This window comes from Carcharodon carcharias, chromosome 32 (genome assembly GCF_017639515.1).
Source record: "Carcharodon carcharias isolate sCarCar2 chromosome 32, sCarCar2.pri, whole genome shotgun sequence".
In the NCBI taxonomy this organism is placed as follows: Eukaryota; Metazoa; Chordata; class Chondrichthyes; order Lamniformes; family Lamnidae; genus Carcharodon; species Carcharodon carcharias.
Genome location: NC_054498.1, coordinates 9562462 through 9579375, shown reverse-complemented (window position 1 = coordinate 9579375; position 16914 = coordinate 9562462). Strand labels below are relative to the sequence as shown.

Below are 16914 nucleotides of genomic sequence, written 5' to 3'. Positions count from 1 at the left end.
AGATGCACTGCAGCAACTCACCAAGGCTCTTTCTGATAGCACCTTCCAAACCCGCGATCTCTACCACCTAGAAGGACAAGGGCAGCAGACGCATAGGAACACCACCACTTGTAACTTCCCCTCCAAGCCACACACCATCCTGACATGGAAATATATCGCTGTTCCTTCACTGTCACTGGGGCAAAATCCTGGAACTCCTTCCCTAACAGCACAGTGGGTGTACCTACACCACATGGACTGCAGCGGGTCAAGAAGGCAGCTCACCACCACCTTCTCAAGGGGCAATTAGGGTTGGGTGACCCACATCCCATGAGCTAATAAAAAAAGGGTACTGATTTGGTAACATGGTGGTCATGTTATTGAACTAATAATCCAGTGATAGGGTGAGTTCAAATCCCACCATGAGAACCTGAATTCAATTTAAGAGAAATCTGGAAACTTGATATCAGTAGAAGTGATGAGGAAGCTGTTTGGATTGTCACAAAAACTCAACTAGTTTACTACAATGAAGCCTTAGGGAAGGAAACCTGCCATTCTGACCCAGCCTGGCCTTATGTGACTCTTGTCCCAAAATGACTCTTAACTGCTTTCTGAGGTGGCCTCATGTTCAGCTGTAAGAATGGCAACTAGGGGAAAGCAACAATTTTGGCCCTGCCATGATGCCCAGTTACCGAGAATAGATAGAGAAAAAAATGGAGAGCCCTTTCTAACTGACACGTTCATTACGTTGGACAGGGTTCGAGGAATATGTTCAAATCTTTCACCTTTTTTGAATTACCCAGGTCGCTGTGGGGCCTATAGTTCCCCGATGCTTTCTGCATGGCAACACCTCAGCCAATCAGAGTCAACTCGCCAACCAGTCAGCACCCTTTTCTCCTGTCGTATAAATTGTCGTGATCATTTGAAATTTGGCATTCTTGCATTTGTCCTGATTAGTGAAAGGCAGAAAGCTTCACCAACCTTCTCCCTTTTCAACAATATAACTGATCTGTTGACTTTTCTCAATATTTTAAATGAAAATGATAGAAATTCATTCCAGCTGAATGAGAGTTGACAGACTGGCACAGAACAATCAAAGAAGCAGTCTGTTCCCAAGGGTATTGAGGAAACTTGAGCCTCTGGTGGTTTCCATGAAGTCGAAGGGATCAAGGGCACAAGCCATATATCCTCTCATTCTGTAATGCACTGAATGAGTACATCAAGGTACTGTTGTAATATACCTTTAAGGGATTGCAACACGACAGGTGCTGTGTGCTACCGAGCATCTATTAACATCCTTGCGGTATCCTGGAATTCCCTATCTTATGGGGTCACTGTCACCACTTGGTCTGTGATGGTTGAAGGGACAAAAGGGATGGACAACAAATCCCAGCTTGTCAGCTTCACCAATGTCCAGAGAACACATTTTTAAAAAACGATGTTTTTCACTATTCAATGTAGTTTTCAAAACCAGAGCACGTGGAGCTGAATTTTGCCACGGACTTCGAGACGCCAACATTGGGATCAAATGGGGGTCCCGAGCCCGCATTTGCCGACAGCGAGACCAGGTGGCTTTCTAATTGGCTGGCTCCATGCTCACTGTCCAGTTAAGGATGGAAGACGTGTTCTCAAAGATTCCGGCCCAATCAGAGGGCCAGCAGCTCGATGAAGCCTTGGCAGCCCCACAGGAAGGGGTGGTGAAGCAGGTCAGAGTCTGTGAGGGCACCTCAACGTACAGGCGCCCTCAGAGGTTTGGATACAAATGAAATTGAGGAGGAGTTGGAGCTGTGAGGTCCCACAGAGTCCGGGGAAACCAGGTGAATCATTGGGGCCGTGCATGTGGTCTTTCCCGCTCTTGGCCCCCTCAGTGGTGCGTGGAGCCTCCAATGCCCCAAGAAGCCTGCCACAGGGAGGCCGGCTCCAATGATCTGACAGTCAATCGATGATAGTTGGCATGGTTACCATTACTGAGACTAGCTTTATATTCCAGATTTAGAAATTGAATTTAAATTCCACCAGCCGCAACAGTGGGATTTGAACCCATGTCCCAGTTCATTAGCCTGGGCCTTTGGATTACCACTACACCACCAACTCCCAATTCCGATTGCTGCTTGTGTGACGTGAGCACAAAATCTAGGCTGACACTTCAGTGCAGTGTTGAGGGAGTGCTGCACTGTCAGAGGTGCCATTTTTCAGGTGAGATGTCCCACAGCCATTAATCAGTGAAGAACATTATTTATCCCTCAATCAAAATCTAAAAATGAACCTAATAGCTCAGCTATCATACAACAGTGGCTACACTTCAAACCACGTCATGGTCTGTATTGAGTGCAGCAGGACAGTCACTGTGCCAGCAGGAAAAGACCAGAGAGGCCACAAAAATGCCCTTAATTGGACCCTTAATGATATTAATTGGCTGCCCACCCTCTGTGGAGTGGACAGCCATTCCCAATCCCAGTCCACGCCTGGGAAAATTCCTCGACGGCGGGAATGCATTGGGGTGTCATCCCAACACAGCCCCCAGCCCACTTCCAAACCCACCACTACAGGGATGGGGAAAATTGGTCCCAAAGTCTTTATACACTCATCAGCTGCAACTCGGAACTGCAAAAGGCCAAGTACAAACGATCAGGTGAGCATCTATCAGAAGTACCTTAACCACCCAACAGCAAAGGCAAGGCATCAAACCAGAGACTTCCCTGCTTTGTCTGGCTCAGTTCCACATTGAACTATCCAGGCACCTTACAAAAAAGAAAATGAAATCCTTTCAACTTACCCGAATCAACTCATTCTGAAGCTGTTGCACTTTATCTTTGCAATTTAGAAGCTCTGCAGACTCAGTGGCCAGTTTCTGCCTCAATAAAACTGGAAGCCAAATGAACGAAGACATAAATGAATGAAAGTCAAGATATCAGTTCCATCCCCACACGTGGCTGACGTGATCCAGTTTTAGACAGCAGGATGAGTGGCTTTACTAATCAAGCAACAGTGTGGGACTAAGTGCGGCTGCTCTTTCAAAGAGTTAGCACAAGCACAATTGACCTCCTTAAGGTCACTGATGGAAGGTTAAGTATGGAACAAAAGCCAATTAATGTTATTAAACGTCCAAGTAGCGGCACTTTTGTAGCCTCTCTGGCATTTTCCTGCTGGCAGAGTGTTCCCCCTGCTGCACTCAAGATGTAGTTTGAAGTGTAGTCAAGGTAAATGAACTAGCAAATTTATTCTTAGATCTTGGCAGAGGGATAATAATAATTATTATTATTGGCCAGACCTCCCCTGTTCTTTACTGAATAGTTACCATGGGATTTTTGTTACCAACGCTGTGCGTGCACAGTTCCAGTGTTTTATTTTGAGCGGAGTTTAGGGGTATGAGGCAGGGTTATGGTCAGGAAACCAGGAAATGTGGATTTCTTTGACCGTCTTTGAGTTCCCAGACGCGCTCTTCCCTCCAGCCGCAACATTAATGTCACAGCCTTTACCTGGGCCTTTCTCACCCGACGCGCAGCTCAGGCCTCTGGGTGGAGTGTTCCCAGGCAAGGGGAGGGGTTTTGTGTCCGTGCGGGGGGTCCCATCTGAGCTTTCCCCTCCCTTTACCAACTGATATATTTTCCTTGAATCTGTAGCTCTCCATTTGTGACCCTGTTGTGAATCTTGCTGAGAAGGCCAGGGAAGTGTTGAGAAGGGCAAATGAGAGCAGCTGAGGAACTGAATGCTTGGCTGAGAGTTTAGTGAGTGGGGTTGTTCAGGAGGAGCAGAAGGAGGTGTTTATTGCCTTTTACTTTTTCTACCTGTTTCACCCTGTAGGAATTGGTTCGTATTCTACCACAGGGAAGGGAGCTAGCTGTTTGGTGAATATCTGGTAAGTGGTTAAGGTCTATTCCAGTCCTAAGGTTTAAAATAGTATACAAGCTGGTGGCAAAGTTAGTAAAATACATAAAAGAGGAACATAAATAAGTGAATAATATATTAATTAATTAATTCAAACATATTAAGGATGCAGCATATGGGAGCTCCTGGATGCTGGTGTGATCCAGGGCAAACATGATTGCGGCTCAAGGAGATTCGGCTCAGGGTCATTGAGCTGGAGGCTGAGCTGCAGACACTGCAGCACATCATGGAGGGGGAATGTTACCTGAATGCTTTGTACCGGGAGACAGTCACACTACTTAGGATAAGGTCTTCTGATTTTGTCAGAAGTCAGGGACAGGAGGGTGTGACTGTGAGTGAGGCTGGTAAGGGAACTCAGAGGGCAGGAGTGCAGGAGTCGCAGCCCTGCCAATTGTCCAATAGGTTTGAGGTTCACTCTGCTTGTCTGGATGAGAGTGGGGGCCGCAGGGAGGATGAACAAACTGACCATGGCCCCGTGGTACAGGAAGCCATTCAATGAGGGGAGCCAATAGAAATGTTGTGGTAGTAGGGGATAGTACAGTGAGGAGGACTGACACTGTTCTCTGCAGCAAAGAGCGAGAGTCCAGATGGCTGTGTTGACTGCCCGGTGCCAGGGTTCAGGACATCTGCTCAGGACTGGAGAAAAACTAGCAGTGGGAGGGGGAGGATCCAGTTGTCATGGTCCATGTAGGTACCAACGACATAAATAAAACTAGGAAAGAGGTTCTGCATAGAGAGTATGAGGAGCTAAATGCTAAATTATAAAGCAGGACCTCAAAGATTATAATCTCTGAATTACTACCTGAGCCAAGTGCATATTGGCATAGGGTACATTAAATTAGAGGTGAATACACGGCTCAAAGACTATGTGGAAGAATTGGGTTCTGGTTTGTGGGGCACTGGCACCAGTATTGGGAAAAGAGGGGACTGTGCCGTTTGGACAGTCTACATCTGAACCACATAACTAGGGAAGTAGAGAGGGTTTTAAACTAAGTAGTGGGGGCAAAGGATCAAACTTTGGAGACAAAAACAGAAAATGCTGGAAAAACTCAGCAGGTCTGATAGCATCTGCGGAGAGAGAAAAAAAGAGTTAACGTTTTGAGTCCTTAGGACTCTTCTTCAGAGCCAGGTCTAACCCATGACCCACCATCTGTGGTTAACTAAAAAAATGAAAGAGAGTGTCAAACTTAAAGGAAAAGCACACGATTGCAAAAGGATGGGTGGCAGGTCAGGAGAATGGACAGAAAGTAAAAAGCTGCAAAAAACGAGCAAAAGGCAGCTCACCACCACCTTCTCAAGGGCAATTAGGGATTGGCTATAAATGTTGGCCTAGCCAGTGAAGCCCACATCCCTTGAATGAATAAAAAAAAATACACTTCAAAAGAGTATTTAATTGGCTGTAGATCAGTTTGGGACATTCTGAGGTCATAAAAGGCACTATAGAAATGCACGTCTCTCTTTCCATTTTTGCCTTTAATATTGTGAATAACCGAGGATCCCTGTATACTAATTGTATCTGACTGCTCTTTGCCACATACCTTCTGTATTGTTAGTAGTGCAAATACCAAGTCAAGCAGCAATGAACATCTGTGCCATTAGTATCGTTAAATAAAGTAAGGCAGAGAAAATTACAAGTTACACCAAGATAGATCTGGGACAAGATCACTTATTTTCCATCAAAAAGTTTCTCAGAATGACAGTGTAAATACTTTAAACCCACCTATTCTGTCCGCTATTTCTGCCTTAGTCATTACATCGATGTCCGAGTCATCCAGCAGTGTGCGGCCTAGGTCTTGATGTGAACTCAGTTCGCTCCGCAATTTACTGTTTTCAGCCTCCATCCTTGCGATGTCTTTCCTCAAGTGGATGATGTCTTCAGCCATCTTCTGCATGGCTGCCCGATAATTATCCAGCTCCTGTCAGCACACACAAAGAGTGGAAAATGGGAACCAATATGATTTCCTGAAATCGTGCTTTGTGATTTTTGCAACCAGTGAGTTAACGCTTCTCAATGAAACAAAGACGACAGGGGTTTTTTTGTTTTTTTTAAAGTTGTTCAGTGGGCATCACTGCAAGCCCAACGTTTATTGCCCATCCCTAATTGCCCTTGAGAAGGTAGTGGTGAGCCGCCTTCTTGAATCGCTACAGTCCATGTGGTGTAGGTACATCCACAGTGCTGTTAGGGAGGGAGTTCCAGGATTTTAACCCAGCAACAGTGAAGGAACGGCAATATATTTCCATGTCAGGATGGTGAGTTGCTTGGAGGGGAACTTGTAGGTGGCAGCGTTCCCTTCAGCCTCCTGGAATACCATACAAATGCGCTCAGTATTCATTTGTTAATAGGGCCAATTTGCTAATACCACCATCTTATTCAAAAGGGAATTGGATATCATACATCGAAAGAGAAAATGTTGAGGGCCATGGGAAAAGAAAAAGGAAATGGAACCAATTGGATAGTTCTTTGGAGGGGCAGGCACAGGTCTGATGGGTTGAATGGCCTCCTATTGGCTATAACGTTCTATTTGTTACAGTATATTGTAATTCATGCCAATTTTACCACATAGACTTTAACAACAAACTTGTCTGCCTTTTAGCTTGTTTGGTGCCATTTCATAATAAATCTGTTGGAAACACTTGCAATGATTCAACTTCCATGAGCAAACAGCAGATAAGAAAGTTACCTGAAGATTATTGCATTGGTGTTAAAACAGTGCTTGCCCTTTCTCCCCAGGAATCAGATGTGGATAATCACCCGGATACAATTGCAATGATCATGTCACCACCATTATTTTTTATAGTCATTAAATGTTAACAACAGGAAGACACGTGTTTTCAGTGAACTCCCTCTGAGCACCTGGCAACAGAATAACTGGTCTCAGAATAAAAGGAAATCAATCCTTTTACTTCATCGTAATATTATGTGAAAAAACTTACCGTGTAAGAAAGAAAAGTAAGACTTGTGTTATTATAGTGCCAAAACAGGAAAGAGATTAGATTATCCAGAGGCTGGGAATTCTGCAGCAAGTAACTCACCTCCTGACTCCCCAAAGCTTGTCCACCATCTACAAGGCACAAGTCAGGAGTGTGATGGAATACTCTCCACCTGCCTGGATGAGAGCAGCTCCCACAACACTCAAGAAGTTCAATGCCATCCAAGACAAAGCAGCCCACTTGATCGGTACCCCATCCAATACCTTAAACATTCACTCACTCCACCACCGACGCACAGTAGCAGCGGTGTGTGCACCTTCTACAAGATGCACTGCAGGAATTCACCATGGCTCCTTCAACAACATCTTCCAAACCCCCACCCACACCATCTAGAAGGACAAGGGCAGTAGACGCAAGTGAACACCACCACCTGCAGGGTCTCCATGTCATACACAATCCTGACTTTGAGCTTTATCATCATTCCTTCACTGTCGCTGGGTCAAAATCCTGGAACTCCCTTCCTAACAGCACTGTGGGTGTACCTACACCACATGGACTGCAGCAGTTCAAGAAGGCAGCTCACCACCACCACCTCAAGGGCAATTAGGGATGAGAAACAAATGCTGAATTAGCCAGCGACGCCCACAACCCATGAGTGAATAGAAGTAAATTATTTTTTACATTTTACAAACTGAATCTTGTCTTTTATTTAAAATTGTCCTTGGGCTTTTTGATTTTAATCAGGAGAAGTAACTTCAAAACAAATATGTGGCTTGCTCCCCGAAAAGAAGAAAAAAAATGTTCTGCCAGAAATTTAAGAACCTCCCACCATCAATCATCAGATAGGATCCAGGCACAGAAGAACTATGGAAAAGGTGCCGGTGCCGATCTTCACAATGAACAACATCTACAGCTATTAGAAAAGCTTGCATTTATATAGTGGCTTTTACAGCCTCAGGACATCCCAAAGCATTTTACAGCCAATTAAGTACTTTTCAAATACGGTCACTCTTGTAATGTAGGAAACATGGTAGCCAATTGGCGCACAGCAAGCTCCCACTGACAGCAATGTGATATTGACAATTTAATGATGCTGGTTGAAGGATAAAAGTTCCCTGGGACACTTGATTTAACTCCCCTGCTATTGGTCAATTATTGCCGTGGGATCTTTTGATTTCCACCTGAGTGAGACCTTTGTTTTGTACCTCACCTGAGTGCCAGCACCTCAAACAGTGCAGCACTCCAGAGCAGTGTCCTCAATGTCCTCGGCCCAACCATCTTCAGCTGCTTCATCAATGACTTTCTTTCCATCATAAGGTCAGAAGTGGGGATGTTCACTGATGATTGCACAATGTTCAGCCCCATTCGCGACTCCTCAGATACTGAAGCAGTCCATGTCCAAATGCAGCAAGACCTGGACAATATCCAGGTTTGGGCTGGCAAGTGGCAAGTAACATTCATGCCACACAAGTGCCAGGCAATGACCATCTCCAACAAGAGAGAATCCAACCATCTCCCCTTGATGTTCCATGGCATTCCCATCACTGAATCCCCCACTATCAACATCCTGGGGGTTACCATTAACCAGAAGCTGAAGTGGACCAGTCATATAAATATTGTGGCTACAAGAGCAGGTCAGAGGCTAAGAATTGTGCAACGAGTAACTCACCTCCTGACTCCCCAAAGCCTGTCCACTATCTACAAGGCACAAGTCAAGATTGTGATGGAACACTCTCCACTTGCCTAGATGAGTGCAGCTCCCACAACACTCTAGAAGCTTGACACTGTCCGGACAAAGCAGCCCACTTGATTGTCACCACATCCACAAACATTCACTCCCTCCACTATTGACGTACAGTAGCAGCAGTGTGTACCATCTACAAGATGCACTGCAGAAATTCACCAAGGCTCCTTAGACAGCACCTTCCAAACACACGACCACTACCACCTAGAAGGACAATGGCAGCAGACACATGGGAACACCACCACCTGGAAGTTCCCCACCAAGTCACTCACCATCCTGACTTGGAAATATATCACTGTTCCTTCATGTTGCTGGGTCAAATTCCCTTCCTAACAGCACTGTGGGTGTACCTACACTGCATGGACTGCAGCGGTTCAAGAAGGGAGCTCACCACCACCTTCACAAGGGTAATTAGGGATGGGCAATAAATGCTGGGCCCAGCCAGCGACACCCACATCCCATGAATGAATACATTTTTTTAAAAAGTCTCCAGAGTGGGATTTGAACCCATGATATTCTAGCTCAGAAGCAGGAAAGTTGCCCACTGAGCTGAACGGGATCCTTACAGCCACCACACAGATGAATTTTTCACCCCCTTTTGAACCCTGCTCCCAGAAGTAAAAGGTCAGTGTCTAAATCACTGCATGATCCAGCACCCCGTTATCCTTAAAGAATTGTGACAGAAACACAAGCAAACAGCAGTATGGTCATTACCAATAAGCATAAGGCAGCTTTCCTCACAAGTGAAATAGAGGAAGAGATAAACAATCAGATCATGTCCTTGGCAAATTTAATCTACTTGCAATGTGTGACATTGAGCTCCCTGATTGAATGATGTTTGCAGCATTCTTGTGCCAAGGAGTTAATCACAGCGTTACAATTAAATGGGGATTTCTCAACTAGAATAATAATCAGTAAGTATGTTATTGACAATCAAGTATCTGTGTGTCCCTAATATTGTGATTTTATACTTTCTAATGTTGTTGACTGATTTGTTAATTGAATGACACCACACAAGTTAATGGGAAAAACTCTTGCCCTTGTTGTTGCTCACCATGATAATTGACTTGACCTGTTTGTTAATCCCCCCCCCCCCATCCCAGCTAGTTTGTCCACTTTGCCAAACCATTACCTTCCCCCCAAACCCCACTCTGACCTCACCTCTGGAGTTCAGCTCTTTCGCCTGTGTTTGAACCAAGGCTGTAATGAAGTCGGGAGTTGAGTAGCCCTGGCGGAACCCAAACTAGGCGTCTGCGATCAGGTTATTGCTAAGCAAGTGCCGCTTAATAGCACTGTTGATGACCCCTTCCACCACTTTACTGATGATGGACAGTAGACTGATGGGGCCATCGGGCACCCATAGGGAGGGGGACTGGCAGCTCGACCCCCCAGCTTTTTGTGTACAAGACATAGCTGGGCAATTTTCCATATTGCCAGGTGGATGCAAGTGTCTGTACTGGAACTGCTTGGCTAGGGACGCAGCAAGTTCTGGAGCACAAATCTTCAGTACTTGAGTACAAATCCCAGGTAACAATCCCAGTGCAGTGTCAGGGGAGTTCTGCACTATCTGATGTATGTCAGATGAGATATTAAACTGAAGCCAAGAATGTCCTTTCAGGTGGATGTAAAAGCATCCATGGCAATATTTAGATGAAGAGCTGGGGACTTCTCGCTGATGTCCTTGTCAAAATCTACCCAACCAGCTAGAACAGATTATCATTATCATGTTGCTATTTGTGGGAACTTGCTGTGCACAAATAGGCTGCTGTGTTTCCTACAACGTAAAGCAGCTACATTTCAAAAGTTTTAGATTGTTTTCAGCAAAAGTGGTTTAGAACTGAGGCTGTGAAAGGTGCTATATAAATGCAAATCTTTCTTTCTTCCTAAAGTGTTTGTGAGAGACATGTCTGTTTGTGAGACCTGTGGGAAGATTGGGTCCTTGTAAATAAAGGTTGAGACTTCACTGTCTCCTGGTGTAGCACACTAGTGTGTACAGTATTGTGTGAAGTAATCAGCAATAGTGACAGTACAAGTGATGAGATTAGCCACAGTTTGTCAAATGGTGCTGCACTGTCAGAGGCACACTTTTATAACATTGGAAAGACATAAAACTGAGCCACACCTGCCCTCTCAGGTCAACGTGAATGTTCCCTTGGCATTATTCTGAAGGAGAATGAAGGGAGTTCTCCCTGGTTTCCTGGTCAATGTTTAACCTTTGACCAAGAGATAAAAAAAGACTCAGATTATCTGGCAGTTATTTCATTGCTGTTTGCAGTTTCTTGCTGTGTGCAAATTGGTTGACATGTTTCCTGCATTTCATCATTGGCTGTAGAGCGTTTTGGGACATCCTGAGGTTGTGCAAGGTGCGATACAAATGCAAACCTCTCCTTCTATCAAAACTCGGAGGAGTGACCAGAGACTTAGTCAATGAGAGGGTTTTTAAAGAAAATGTCTTAAACATAAAGAAGAAGGTGGAAAGGAAGTCCGGAGAGTGGGGATTGTGGAGAATGGGAATTCCAGAGAGTGGGAATTCCAGAGAGTGATGCTGAAGGCTTGACCACCAATGGGACGAATAGAAAGGGATTGCACAAGAGGTAAAATGAAAACACCAGAAATAGAGAGACGGATGGGGGCTGTTTCGGGCTGAGGAGGTAACTGACCGAAGACGGCCATGGAAGAAATTGAAATACAAAGAGCTGACAACAAGGATAGCATTTTAAAATTACACCTTGCCTCTAAAGTAATTATTTGTTGCATCTAAATGAAAACATCCAAAGGCCACAACCTCTCTTGCAGCTACTGACAACCAGGAAGGGACTGAAACGCATGCCAGAGACTCTAAGCCATTAAAAGGTGGTTACATTAATGGTTGTATGGAGCCTTTGTAAGATATATTTGTTGTTAATGTTGACCTTGGTGAGATCTGGGCTCATCTGATATCACCAGTCCCTCCCTCCTTACCCACCACCACCCACACCCACCCCAACCCTCCCCCACCTCCACCTACAAAACACCCAGCATTACAAATTTGAGACAAGGGCTTCAATCCCAAGGCCAGTGAGCTTATCTGGAGGAGTGGAAAGATGGTGAAAATCTCTCCTTTAGAAAAAACATAAATTGTAACACTTGAGGACAAGGTCAGCTTTCCATTTTGTGACAAAAGATTAGCTTTTGCAATCAAGAATTCTAATTGTTACCACAAAGGCCGGTTCTAAAAATCCTCCTAAAAGTGTGCAGCAATATTGGCTTAACACGTGAAGAATAGTTTGCGCTATGAATTATTTTATCAGGTATTATTTGGACTATGCATTGTTTTTGAGTTTGGAGAAAAGAAACACATCTTGCAACCTGCTTTGGAATGTCTACTCTCCACAAAGCTTTTGAGTATCGGGTGTAATATTGGGACTGGAGCTAGGACAGTTTCTAGTTGCTAAAAAAAATTGTGGCGGGTTTGGGACGAGTTTGCTGAACTTATTGATTTTATTGAAACCTAAGATTCTGAGGGGGCACGAGAAGGTAGATGCTGGGAGGACGTTTCCCCTCGTGGGGGAATCTAGAACTAGGGGTCACAGTTAAGATAAGGGGGCCTCCCATTTATGATGGAAATGAGGAGGAATTTCTTCTCGCAGAGTGTCCTTACTCTTTGGAATTCTCTCCCCCAGAGAGCAGTGGAGGGTGGGTCATTGAATATATTCGAGGCTGAGTTCGACAGATCTTTGACTGACAAGGGAATCAAGGGTTATGGGGGATAGGCAGGAAAGTGGAGTTAAGGTCACAGCCAGATCAACCATGATTATTAGTAGTGGAACAGGTTTAGGGGGCCGAATGGCCTACTCTTGTTTCTATTTCTTACGTTCTCGATGGGCCGAATGGACTAATTTCTGCTCCTATGTCTTATGGTTCTAACTGAACCTATTCAATTATCTTCCATAGGATTAATTGGCCATTGGATAAATTACTGAAGTAAGACAATTTAATTAGTTGTTGAGTTCCTTAAATGGTCTTAGATTGCCCCCCCCCACCACTTCTTTCTTCCCTCCTATCCCATGAGGTTTCCGAACAGAATGGATACAGAAAATCTGTTCCCATTGGTGGAAGGGTTGAGAATCAGAGGACACTGATTTAAGGAGATTGGTGAAAGAAGCAGAGGTGACAAGAGGAAAAACGTTTTTACGCAGCCAGTGGTTAGGATCTGGAACGCACTGCCCGAGGGTGTGGCAGAGGCAGGTTCAATCACGGCTTTCAAAAGGGAATTGGATAATTATCTGAAGAGAAAGGATAGAGGTGGGAGAGTGGGGCTAATTGAGTTGCTCACCGAGAGCTGGCACAGGCACAATGGGCTGAATGGCCTCCTTTTGTGCTGTAGGCATTTTGCAATTCATCCTATGATTCAAAGAGATAAAGAACTTGCATTTATATAGCGCCTTTCGCAACTTCGGGATGTCGAAAAGTACTTTCCACCCAGTGGAATAGTCTTTTGAAGTACAATCACTGGTGTAATGTAGGAAACATTTTAGTCAATTTGTGCACTGTTTCAGTTATGTTGTTTAGGGATAAATGTTTGCTAGAGGTTGTCTGCACTTCTTCAAATAGTGCCATGGGATCACCTGGGAAACTAAAATGGGGCATCCAAAAGATGCCCCTCCAACCGTGCAGCACTTCCTCAGTACTGCGCTTGGAGTGCCAAAGACTTGTCTAGTCTCATTGCTCCCCAGCTACAAGCATTATTGCCCCCTCCCCACAATCACGGGTCTTTGACCTCACTCTCTTTTCAGCCACTGACTGGCCGACATCAGTCAGCACAATGGAGGCACCTCCATTGAACCTCGCATCATCTGGGGTGGAGACATGGCAGTCTGGGTTTTCTGTCATAACCTGCCAGTTGTCTGTTGGGCCTGGGACAGACAGGGCCAGAAATGTGCACAGGGTAAGGCTCCTACCTGTCTCCCCTCATCATCCCTCGCCACTTTTCATAAGCATTCAAATGGCAATTCTGGGGAAAGGGGCAGCGAGGGCCGAGGTGGGGGGGGGGGGAGCAGGGACGGATATGCAGAAAATTCCTTCGAGTAAAGATCCATTGCTCATTCAGTGATGGTGTGCACAAGCCTCAGGAAGGACACCTTGCAAATGCCCAGCCAACAAAGGTTCAGGAGGCATCTTCCTTGACAGTAGTGGTTTGGGGGACCAATACCCACTACTCCTCCTGCTTCCCTTTGTTAACAGGTCACAGGTCAATGTTATCTGGAGACTTCTAGGCTGTCAATCCAGTGCAGTACTGAAGGAGTGCTGCGCTGTCGGAGGTGCACGCCTTTTGGATGAGGATTTAAACCGAAGCCTTGCCTTCCCTCTCAGGTGGGCTTAAAGATATCCCACTTTCGAAGAAGAGCAGAGGAGTTCGTCCCCATATCCTGGCCAGCATTAATCCCTCAATCAGCACCCAAAGCAGAAGGTCAGCTCATTTATGCTTGTGGGATCTTGCTGTGTAAAAATGGCTGCCATGTTTCCCCCCCACTCCCCCCAACAGTAACTATGGGCAGGATCTTGCGGTCGGCGAGCAGGGAGGGGGCCCGCTCGCCAAAGTGTAAAATGACGTGGGACGACATCAAGTGGAACTCCCGATGTCACCGCGCCCCATTTCCATTTTCAGCTCAGTGGGGGTGCAGCCTAGTCAGCTGTGCACCCGCCGACCTGTCTACGGCCAATTGAAGCCATTGAGAAACTAATTAAGGTCGTTAACGGACCCACCTGTCCAACCTTCAGGTTGGCGGGGAGGCTGGGAGCCCTGGCGGGCTTCCGAAAAAGCATCAAACCTCATCCACGGGCGGGGTGACGTTTCAAGAGGGTATTTAAATTTTTGTTATCAAATCTTTCAACAAAAGTGATGGAGATGTCCCAACTCATGCGACAGTGTCACATGAGGGGACCTGTCAGGGAAACTGTTTTTATCATTTCTATTAAAAGTTTTAAGTCCGAGCTGATCTCCCTGAGGCAGCACTTAGCCTCAGGGAGATCTGTGCGCTCTATCGTGTGCTTGCGTGAAGGAGTGCACTCTCGGCTGAGGGAATTCCCCCCCCCACCACCGCTTGCACAGGGAGCACACAGCACTTTCTGGTGGACATAAATTATGTCAATTTAATAAATTATTTAATAATTAATAATAAATAATAAATAAAATTAATAAAATAATAAATTGCAGTCAATTAAGGCCCGCCCACATAAAATGGGGGCGCCATTCGGAGGCGCACCTGCCCACACTCCCCCCGCCCCCAATGAGTTGGTGGGGGGGGGGAAATTTTTCCCTGTGCTTCAAAAGGTGTTTCATTGGCTGTCAAATTTTGGGACTTCCTGATGCTGTGAAAGGCGTTACAAAAATGCAAGGTTTCTTTTCCTTCTCTTGGTGGAAGCGCATCAGGGCGAATCTTGGATGATGACAGAACTGGGCTCAGAGGCCTTAAAGGGGCAGGCCTAGTGTATAGACCACTCCAGCTCAGCAGCAAACAGAAAACGGGCCAGCTTGGCATGAGCAATGCCACCGGAGATCCTCTAGCTTGTGTCACAGGTCTCTTTCTGTGTGCTATTTCAGCAGAGGAGTTAATCCTGAAAATTCCAGTTTTAAAATGGTTGGGCACAGGGATTTGTTACATCCAGGCACAGCACACAGCCTTGTTTCTAGGAGCAGGCATTCGAAGGGGGTACTGCAGAACCAGCATGTACTCGAGATGGTGTCAGCATCTCAAGCGGGGGGAGGAGGAATGGTGGTGGGGGTGGGGGGGGGGGGTGGTGGTGGGGGGGGGGAGAACATTATCAGCAAAGGACAATCGAGAAAAAGAGGAAATGCGTTCTCAGTTATTACCAGCTACTTATGGCTGACAGGCGAAAGATAAATGTTCTTGGACCCAACTGCTACCATTGAGAATGTGAAGGACTTACTAATCTAAGGACTTCAAGGTCTGTTAGGGAAAGATGTCAAAACTATACGACTCATTTTGAAATCATCCTTGGGGTAGGGATAGGCTGAATTTCAGAGATAAGGAGACCTTCATAACACAGCTGGACTAAGCAAGAGTCAGGAGTGAACTCTGTACCGGCTAATTTTCACCTCATCAAGATTCTGTCGGTGTTATAACAGCCTGGAAACAAGGCTGTGTGCTGTGCCTGGATGTAACAAATCCCCGTGCCCAACCATTTTAAAACTGGGATTTTCAGGATTAACTCCTCTGCTGAAATAGCACACAGAAAGAGACCTGTGACACAAGCTAGAGGATCTCCGGTGGCATTGCTCATGCCAAGTTGGCGCGTTTTCCGTTTGCTGCTGAGCTGGAGTGGTCTATACACTAGGCCTGCCCCTTTAAGGCCTCAAGATCTAACTACTGTAAATACACAGATCCTCATGTCAGTCAGCAGCTATTTGCTCATGGGCACATCCTGAGGTCAACTGGCCTCCTCTTTGGGCCTTGACGGGTGTAGGAAAAACTTGGAGCAGAATCATCCCAGTGGGCATGAGAAAAGTCCTTTTAGCCGCCGGCTGCGATGGCGGACTTCCGCGCCAGATCGTCCCCTACCCCACCTCATAAATTGTGCAGTCACGGGAAACACGCCTGACCGCTGGCAGTGAGCCTCTGATCGACCTGCCACACCTGTACCTCACCGCTTCCTCACGCCAGGCGCCATATTTAAAATGCAGCTGCGTGGGCGCACTTCTCAATGCTCGAACCCTGGGACTGCTTCGGTGAAAACATGACCCCCCCCACCAAAGCCAGGAAGATCCCCCCCCCCCCACCCCGCCGATTTAGCGACACATCCCTGGGATGCCATGGAGGCCCTCTGTGAAGCCCTTTACCCCACTCTGGCTGCAGGAGGCCCATCAGTCTCACCATCCCGGCTTAGGAGGCGATGGCAGAGGTGGTCAGTGCCAATGCTGCACAGATGAGGTCGGCCGTCCACTGCAGAAACAAGATGAATAATCTCATCCATGTCACCAGGGTAAGGCAACCAACTCATCGCTCTAAACCCACACACTCACAAGCCCATTGCGCCCATCGCACATTCACTGGCATCTCACTCACTCAACCAAAGGGACATCACCACTCACTCTCTCACACGCACCCTCACATCTCCTACTGGCCTCACCTCCTCTGGAGACTGCCTCCTCACTCAGCATACATGCGCACCTGCCATCCTTCTCAGTTAGCCTGGCATGCTCCTTGCTCACAGTCTCTCCATCTGTCTTTAAGCAGGACAAGATCATGCGCAATAAAACGGGTGTTCCCAGACCGGGGGGGGGGGTGAAGTGACAGACATCAAGGTCCTCACTCCATTCGAGAGTCGGGTGTTGGAGCTGGCCGGGGAGGATGTCGACTGGTCCTGCGACA

The 16914-nt window shown here is 46.3% G+C and overlaps 1 protein-coding gene across 1 annotated transcript in view; it reads right to left on the bottom strand.

Annotated features, from left to right (window-relative positions):
• Positions 1-16914, bottom strand: part of ccdc33 (coiled-coil domain containing 33) — a 312770-nt gene that overhangs the window by 13013 nt on the left and 282843 nt on the right. Inside the window, exons 19-20 of the mRNA XM_041178215.1 lie at positions 5588-5783; positions 2756-2844 (exon numbers count right to left, since the gene is read on the bottom strand). Of these exons, the coding sequence (XP_041034149.1) occupies positions 2756-2844; positions 5588-5783 (285 nt within the window). The remainder of the gene's footprint in view (positions 1-2755; positions 2845-5587; positions 5784-16914) is intronic.